The sequence below is a fragment of the Rutidosis leptorrhynchoides genome, chromosome 1 (assembly GCF_046630445.1).
Source record: "Rutidosis leptorrhynchoides isolate AG116_Rl617_1_P2 chromosome 1, CSIRO_AGI_Rlap_v1, whole genome shotgun sequence".
Classification (NCBI taxonomy): Eukaryota; Viridiplantae; Streptophyta; class Magnoliopsida; order Asterales; family Asteraceae; genus Rutidosis; species Rutidosis leptorrhynchoides.
The window spans coordinates 276450648-276458322 of record NC_092333.1 but is presented as its reverse complement, the minus strand read 5'-3'; the positions used below and the strand labels follow the sequence as shown (position 1 = coordinate 276458322).

The 7675-nt window shown below is 38.5% G+C and overlaps 1 protein-coding gene across 1 annotated transcript; it reads right to left on the bottom strand.

The window, feature by feature from the left end:
- Positions 1–1150: 1150 nt before the first annotated feature.
- On the bottom strand, positions 1151–3487 carry LOC139897919 (uncharacterized). Its single transcript, XM_071880633.1, has 5 exons — positions 3352–3487; positions 2518–2966; positions 2162–2373; positions 1512–1598; positions 1151–1424 (listed from the first exon to the last, which is right to left on the bottom strand). The coding sequence occupies exons 1-5, from the start codon at positions 3485–3487 to the stop codon at positions 1151–1153; spliced, it is 1158 nt and encodes a 385-aa protein (XP_071736734.1).
- Positions 3488–7675: the final 4188 nt, after the last annotated feature.

Genomic DNA, 7675 nt, shown 5'->3' with positions numbered 1-7675 from the left:
AAATATTATTCGTGAAAAGCATGTGTGTCACAAAGACAATTCGGGCCATGAAAAGTTAAATACGGTAACAAGTAACACGTATACGAACACGTTTATTAAACCACAAGCATTAATAATAAATTATTAATAATTAAACATTGGAAAATCCAGGGTTGTTACAGTCCTTCCTTGTAATCATAAAAACTAAATCGAATCATTGAGATTGATTTCAAAAATTTGACAATTCGAGTCACAAAGTGACCATCAACACTCAGGAGTATGGACTTGTATCCACTTGCATCAAAGAGGTAACTTGCGACGATGTTGGGGACATTCAAGAGCTTTTGCTGGGATGATTCGGTGCACCGACCAAAATCCTGTAGATTTTTCAAATTAAAGCAGCTAGGTGCACCACACCTAGTATCTGGAGCACCGCTCAATTGTACAGACCACAAATGCGCCACACCTAACTATAGGTGCACTGCACCATTTCAGAGGATAATATGGTTAGAAGTTCTGATGTGACAAATGATGCACTGCTTTTGCCCTTAAGTGTGTCGCACCTTATAACAGGGTGGCGCGCTGCACCTAGTAAAAGGTGCACCGCACCATTACACTAGTGAACTACTGATTTGGTTTTTCCAAAAATTAGTGTATGGGCACGGTGGTTTGGGGGTCAATTGCGCATCACCATTACACTAAGGCTTTCAACCCTTAGCTTTTTCAACAACAAGCCTAACACTTAGCCATTTTTTAGCTCAATGAACATAAACACAATCAAAACACAATCTTTTTTAGTTTTCGATTTAGAAATGAAATGCAACTATATGCCAATGCAACTAGCAAAACAATATCAAAAAACCTACATGCGATGCAACTATTCATGAAAAATATATAAACATGTTTGTGATGATTTTTGGTCTAGGTTCTATCACATGACTCGTTAAAAGCACAAGGTGTCATTTCGGGTAAAGGATGATTTCATCAACCACAAGGGCATTGACTTCATCATTATAAATCTTTAATCTATGGTCATTCACCTTGGTTGTCATTACCCATAAATTCCACATAACCCATTGGGTAAGCCTTTTTTACTATGTAAGGACCCATCCATCTTGACCTCAACTTTCCGAGTGAAAACTTAAATCTAGAGTTGTACACTAGGACTTTGTCAATTGGGGTGAAAATCCTTCACTCCCTTAAGCCGGGCATCATGCCACTTCTTAGTCTTCTCCTTGTAGGTCAAGGATTTTTCATAAGCTACAAGCATAAGTTCATCTAACACATTCAATTGCATGGTTCTCTTTTCACCCACTTGGTCCAAATCTAGGTTAACTTGCTTTAATGCCCAATAGGCCCCATGCTCAACCTCCATCGGGAGGTGACATGCTTTCCTATAAACCAATCTAAAAGGAGTTGTGCCAATAGGGGTCTTGAATGTGGTCCTATATGCCCACAAGGCATTGTCAAGTTTAGTTAACCAAATCTTAGGGTTATTATTGACCTTTTCTCTAAAATCCTCTTAAGCATACGGTTCATGTTCTCCACTTGACCAATCGTTTGAGGGTGGTATGGAGTTAAGAACTGGTGTGTTAACCCATATTTCTCTAACACTTTCTCTAAAAGATTGTTTGCAAAATGTGTACATCTATCCAAAATCAAAGCCTTGGGGATTCCAAACCTAGAAAATAATCCTTTTAAGAACTTGACCAAAACCCTAGCATCATTAGTAGGTAAAGCGTTTACCTCGGCCCACTTTGACACGTAGTCAACTGCTACAAGTATTTACTTGTTTTGGTTGGAGCTAGGGAAAGGCCCCATAATTTCTATCCCCCACACATCAAACACTTCACAAATTTGTATCCCCGTTTAGGGAATCCCATCTCTTTTAGAGATGGACCCCGAACATTGACATGCATCACATTTCTTAACCAACTCATGGGAATCCTTAAAAATTGTGGGCCAAGAAAATCCCTAGTCAAACACCTTTTTGGCGGTGTGACCCAGCCCAAAGTGACCTCCAGTAGACCCTTTATGACATTCCTTAAGAATTTGTCAGGCCTCTTGCCCAAACACACATCTCCTAATGACTTGATCCGCCCTAATTCTAAAAAGATCGGGGTGCTCCCAATAATAAAAGTTTAGATCCAAAAAGAATTACTTCTTTTGTTTGTAAGTGTACCGTTTTTGGAGCACACCCGAGGCAAGGTAATTATCAATGTACGCAAAATATGGGACTTCGGGGTCATGGTCAATTCTCATCAAAGACTCATCGAGGAAGGTATCCTTAACCACCGAGTTATCGAGTTTTTCCAAGTTAGGATTCTTGAGTCTTGAGAGATGGTTCGCCGCTAGGTTTTCGGCCCCTTTCTCATCTCTAATCTCAATATCGAACTTTTGAAGTAGAAGTACTCACCAAATGAGTCCGTATTTAGCATCTTGCTTTTGAAATAAGTACTTAAGAGCCGAATGGTAGCTGTAAACTATAGTTTTAGACAATACTAAGTAAGCTCAAAATTTATCAAATGCAAACACAACCACAAAAATTTCTTTGCGGTGGTTGTGTAAATTAATTTGAGCACCCGTGAGAGTCTTACTAGCATAGTATATTGGGTGAAAATGATTGTTAATTCTTTGGCCAAGAACTGCTCCAAGTGCATAATCACTTGCATCACACATTAGCTCAAAAGGTTCATCCCAATTGGAAGATACAAGAATGGGAGCTTGTATGAGCCTTGCCTTGAGAAAGGCAAATGATTTCTTACAATCATCATGAAAGACAAAGCGTTGTTCCTTTTCTAAAAGCTTTGTCATAGGTCGGGCAATTTTGGAGAAATCTTTAATGAATCTCTTATAGAAACCCGCATGACCTAAGAAACTCCTTATGGCCTTGACATTATTTGGCTTGGGTAGATCTTTGATCACCTCAATCTTACCTTTATGTACCTCAATGGCATTACATGATATCTTATGACCCAAAATGATGCCTGATATTGGCTAAAAAGTCACATTTTTACGCCCGATATTAGCCCCATTTATGATAAAGTAATTAAATTTATCATATAAATAAGCATTTATTTGCTTCATTTGGTAGATTATGTCATTACGAAGGCTATGTTTCAAGAATCACTAAAAACGAATGAAAAACGAGGAAAAACGAGCAAAACCGGCTAAGACGATTAACTCGCGTTTAAATAACTTATTTTATAATTTTTGGAAAAGTTTATTTACTTAATCTTATGTTTTAGTATATTTAATTACGAACTCGTGGGCTCAAGAATCGTCAGGATCAGAGCTAAAACGAAGATTCTAGAGCAAAAACGGTGAAAGACAAGAAATCAAGTTACGATCCAGCGAATCAGCAAGCCAAACGGCCTGCCAAATGGCCAGCCAGTATGGCAAACAGCCTACCACACGCCCAAGGCAAAGGGCATGGTAAACGGGATGACTGGTCAAACGGGCCCTTCAAATGGCTTGTCAAACGGCCTGCCAGCCGTTTGCCAGCCATATTTTTCAACGAAAATCCTACCTGCCGTACCACCTGCTGTCCTACTTTTCAGGGGTTTAGACATACCCCCTATGCATACCACCGGTCATCCCACTTGCCAGGTGTTTTTTGGCCATTTATTTAAAACTTTGCCATTAAGCTTTCCTATAAATAGGTGGTTCATCCCACCATTTCAACACACACCAATTCTTCACTTCTCTCTCAAATATCTCTCTATAGTCGCTCTCTAATGATCTATAGGAGATTAGTTCTCTCTCTACTTTCTCTCTCTAGATTCTAGAGAGAGAAAAGTACAGAGATTAGGAAAATAATTATCTCTCTATTGTCGCTCTCTAGTGATCAATAGGAGAATAGTATGTAGTTAGTAGTAGAAGCTTTCAAGCATTGTAACGCTATGGATATTATGAAGAAATACAAGTGTTATTCTGCTGACATTATTCGATAACATCTATCCTTTCTTTCATTAATTTATTATAATATTCTTGTTTGATGTTTGTAATTTATTAATATTAGAAATGCTTGTTGCCATGATGTGTGAGTAATTGCTTGATTGTTTGCCATGATTTAATAATGTTAGTTAGGGATGATTATCGTTTCGTACTCGCTTTCTGTCTATGATATTAAACCTCGTTATTATAGTCCTTCCACCAATAAACGTGATTAAAACCTTTTATAAAGTCGATAATTATAAGGTAATTAATTATCTGTGTTTATACATTGGTCAAGGTATGAACCCATTGAAAATACTATAAAGTACATGAGGAATTACCGTAGGACCAGATCAAGACATTGGTCAAGAGTATAAGACTCGAGGAAATACTGTTATAACAGTAGAGTACAGTGTTGATGTACTATAGGACCACTTGGGCATGGTCAAGGTTAGAAGCTATGGAACCACTATAAGTCTAGTACATGGTGGATAACTAATGGATTTATTGGGTAGATTTAAGTAAGGGCTAGTTTAAGTCATAAATGGGAATTTAACGCACTACAATACAAACTAAGCTTATAAATCTTTAAGGATGACTGAGAACTATCAGGGGTTCTAATTTGTCTACAAACCCTTTGATTTTACCAAACCATTGACAGAAAGGGATTCGAAACACAATCATAACCACTCACTTGGGTGATACACTAAGGTGTTAAGAAAGATTAGATATTCTATATATATGGCTATGCTACTTTATTCGTGCGCCCAAGGTATGCATTGCATCCAAGATGGGCTGCTTATATCCTTAAACCGGATAAAACGTCAGGAGTCGAGCATAGTCCATCCAATCAGAATCATGATAGCCTAGTTCCTCATGACATGCTAATCGAGAAATCAATTAGTAGGGAATCTAGTGTTTACACCAAGGTATATCTAACCATTGAGTGTCTCGCAATCATCCCGATACTACGTTATCTTAAATCATGGTGAACCACGTCTTCTCTGTCCTTAGCTGTTACATGCTAGCTAGCTTATTTTAATTATATTGCTTTAATATTTTATATTCAATTATAAATCAAATCAACTCAACTATTGCCTTTACACAATTTGATATTCCAGATAAAGTGGTGTCTAGAATAAACCGGTTGGACTTGGTTGTTGGATTTTCCGAACAGTCGCCAATTTATTGGGACCAAAAGGATCTTTTCTCTCCACACAAGGTGTACCTGGCCACTAGTCTTGGATACTAAATTGTGTAGAAACCCAATCTTAATTAGTAAATTATCTGAATAAGCTACGTTTCAAATTCGATCGCTCAAGGAACGACCCTAGGTCATATTTGCCCTTACTAACCCATAGGAAGGAATAATAGATTTAGGCCCAGCATATATAAATTTAACAATCAACTTCTTCTGATGATATCCTGAATTGATGTTTTGCGATCTAACGACACCGCATAAATAAACCGTCCAATTCGGGAATATCAATGCCCTCCTTCACCATTAAGTGGCACTTCTCCCAATTTAATACAAGATTTGACTTTTCGCACCTAATGAGCATTTGCTCTAGGTTTGCAAGACACAAGTCGAATGATTCTCCAAAAACGGAGAAGTCATCCATACATACTTCCATGATCTTCTATATCATGTCATGGAAAATGGCCGTCATACATCTTTGGAATGTAGCGGGTGCGTTAATTAACCCGAATGGCATTCTCCTATAGGCAAATGTGCCAAATGGACATGTAAAGGTCGTCTTGTCTTGGTCCTCGGGGTCGATATGTATTTGAAAAAATACCCCAAGAACCCATATAAAAAGCAATAAAACACCTTACCTGCTAGCCTTTTTAGTATTTGGTCGATAAAGGACAGGGGAAAATGATCCTTCATTCAAACGCCTATAGTCAATACAAATTCTCCACCCGGTCATCGTTCGAGTAGGAATAAGTTCATTCCTATCATTTAGGACAACGGTTGTGCCACCCTTCTTGGGTACCACTTGCACCGGGCTAACCCAAGGACTATTTGAAATCGGATAAATCAACCCCGCATCTAAAAGCTTAACCACTTCCTTTTTTACATACTCCTTCATATTAGGATTTACTCTCCTTTGTTTTTGCACGACGGCCTTGTACTCATCCTCTAGGAGGATTTTGTGAGTACAAAAGGAAAGGTTGTACTCATCCTCTAGGAGGATTTTGTTAGTACAAAAGGAAAGGTGTATCCCCGGGATATCGATAGTCCTCCATGAGATTGCCTTCTTATGATTTCGTAGAAGGGATATCAACCTCGTTTTTTTTATCAATGGTGAGTCTCGAAGAGATAATCACCGGAAGTTTTGATGCTTCATGAAGATAGGCATACTCTAAATGAGGAGGGAGTTCTTTTAACTCCAAAACGGTGGGTCTTCCAAAGAGGATTTGATCTGGAACCGATCTTGGTCAAGATCTTCAAAGGGTTCATCCTCCTTTGTGATATCCTCTTCATTTTCATCAAATGAAACTTTCATTAACTCATCAAATTCGCTTTCAATGTTAAAGTCATTGCTCTCACCCAATGGGCTGAAACTCGTGGTGTCAACATCGAGCAACTCTTGTAATTCCTCATTCACACAATTATCAATAACATCAAAGCTATAGCAATCCTCATCATCGGTTATACTACGCCTTTTCATGGCTTCCTGAATGTTGATAATAGCCTATTCGTCCCCCACACCAATGTTAAGTTAGTTTCTTTGAACAAGGATAAAAGTATCTGCAGTGTTCAAGAAAGGTTGTCCAAGAATAATGGGGACTTGGGTGTCTTCTTTCATATCCAAAATCACAAAGTTAATCGAAAATACCAAAGTCTCAACTTTGAGCAAGATATCCTCGGTTATACCCATTGGGGTATCAAATGTTTGGATGGCCAATTTAATTCCCATCCTTGATGGTTTAAGGTCACTAAGTCTATGTTTAAGGTATAGGGAATAGGGCATCAAGTTCACACTTGTTCCCAAGTTGGCTAATGCATCATATACATTCGAATCCCCTACACTACATGGTATAACAAACCGCCCCGGGTCGCCTAACTTAGGAGGTAGCTTGTGCTTTTGCAAAATAGCCCAACATTCCTCAACGAGGAATGTGGCCGATATCTCCTCATATTTTCCCTTAGAAGAGATAAGATCTTTTATAAACCTTCCGTAGTTTGGCATCCCTTTGAGAACTTGAACAAGTGGCATGTTGACATTTATTTTCTTGATCATGTTGGATAATTTCTCATATTGGCTTGCGAGTTTATCCTTCTTGCAATGCTTTTGGATATGGAACCATTTCCTTGCGAACCTTTTCTAATGAACCTCCATAATTTGTACCCTTTTCCCCCCGAAGAATCTCCTTTTTCAACCCTTGGCTCTTGTGGCCCCTCTTCTTCAACTTCTTGATCATTGGTTGGTTCATTGGTAGGTGTTTTGGTAGGTGTTATAGGTTCTTGTGGTTTATGTTTAGGAGTTGGTTCATTAAGTTTCAAACCACTCCGGGTTGAGATAGCATTGACATGCTCGGTTCGTGTTTGGCCATTGTTATTGTTTGGGTTGACTTGTGTGTTGGTTTGAAGAATACCCGGTGGTCTCTCCGATAAAAGGTTTTCAACTCGTCCTAAATCTCGTTCCAAGTTTTGAATTGAGGCTTGTTGATTTCGCATTTGTTGCTTGATTAACTCAGTTTCTTGCTTCAATAAAATTTCATTAGTTTCCACCTTTTTCATATAACTCATTAG

Bases quoted from the DNA above. Each gene is read 5' to 3' on its own strand.
- LOC139897919 (XM_071880633.1), bottom strand. From the start codon at position 3,487: ATGGCTGGCAAACGGCTGGCAGGCCGTTTGACAAGCCATTTGAAGGGC. The intron at 2,967-3,351 runs GTTTGGCTTGCT...AGCCAATATCAG, and splicing joins GGCTGGCCATTTGGCAGGCC to GCATCATTTTGGGTCATAAG. The intron at 1,599-2,161 runs GTACACTTACAA...ACAATCTTTTAG, and splicing joins TCGGGTGTGCTCCAAAAACG to AGAAAGTGTTAGAGAAATAT.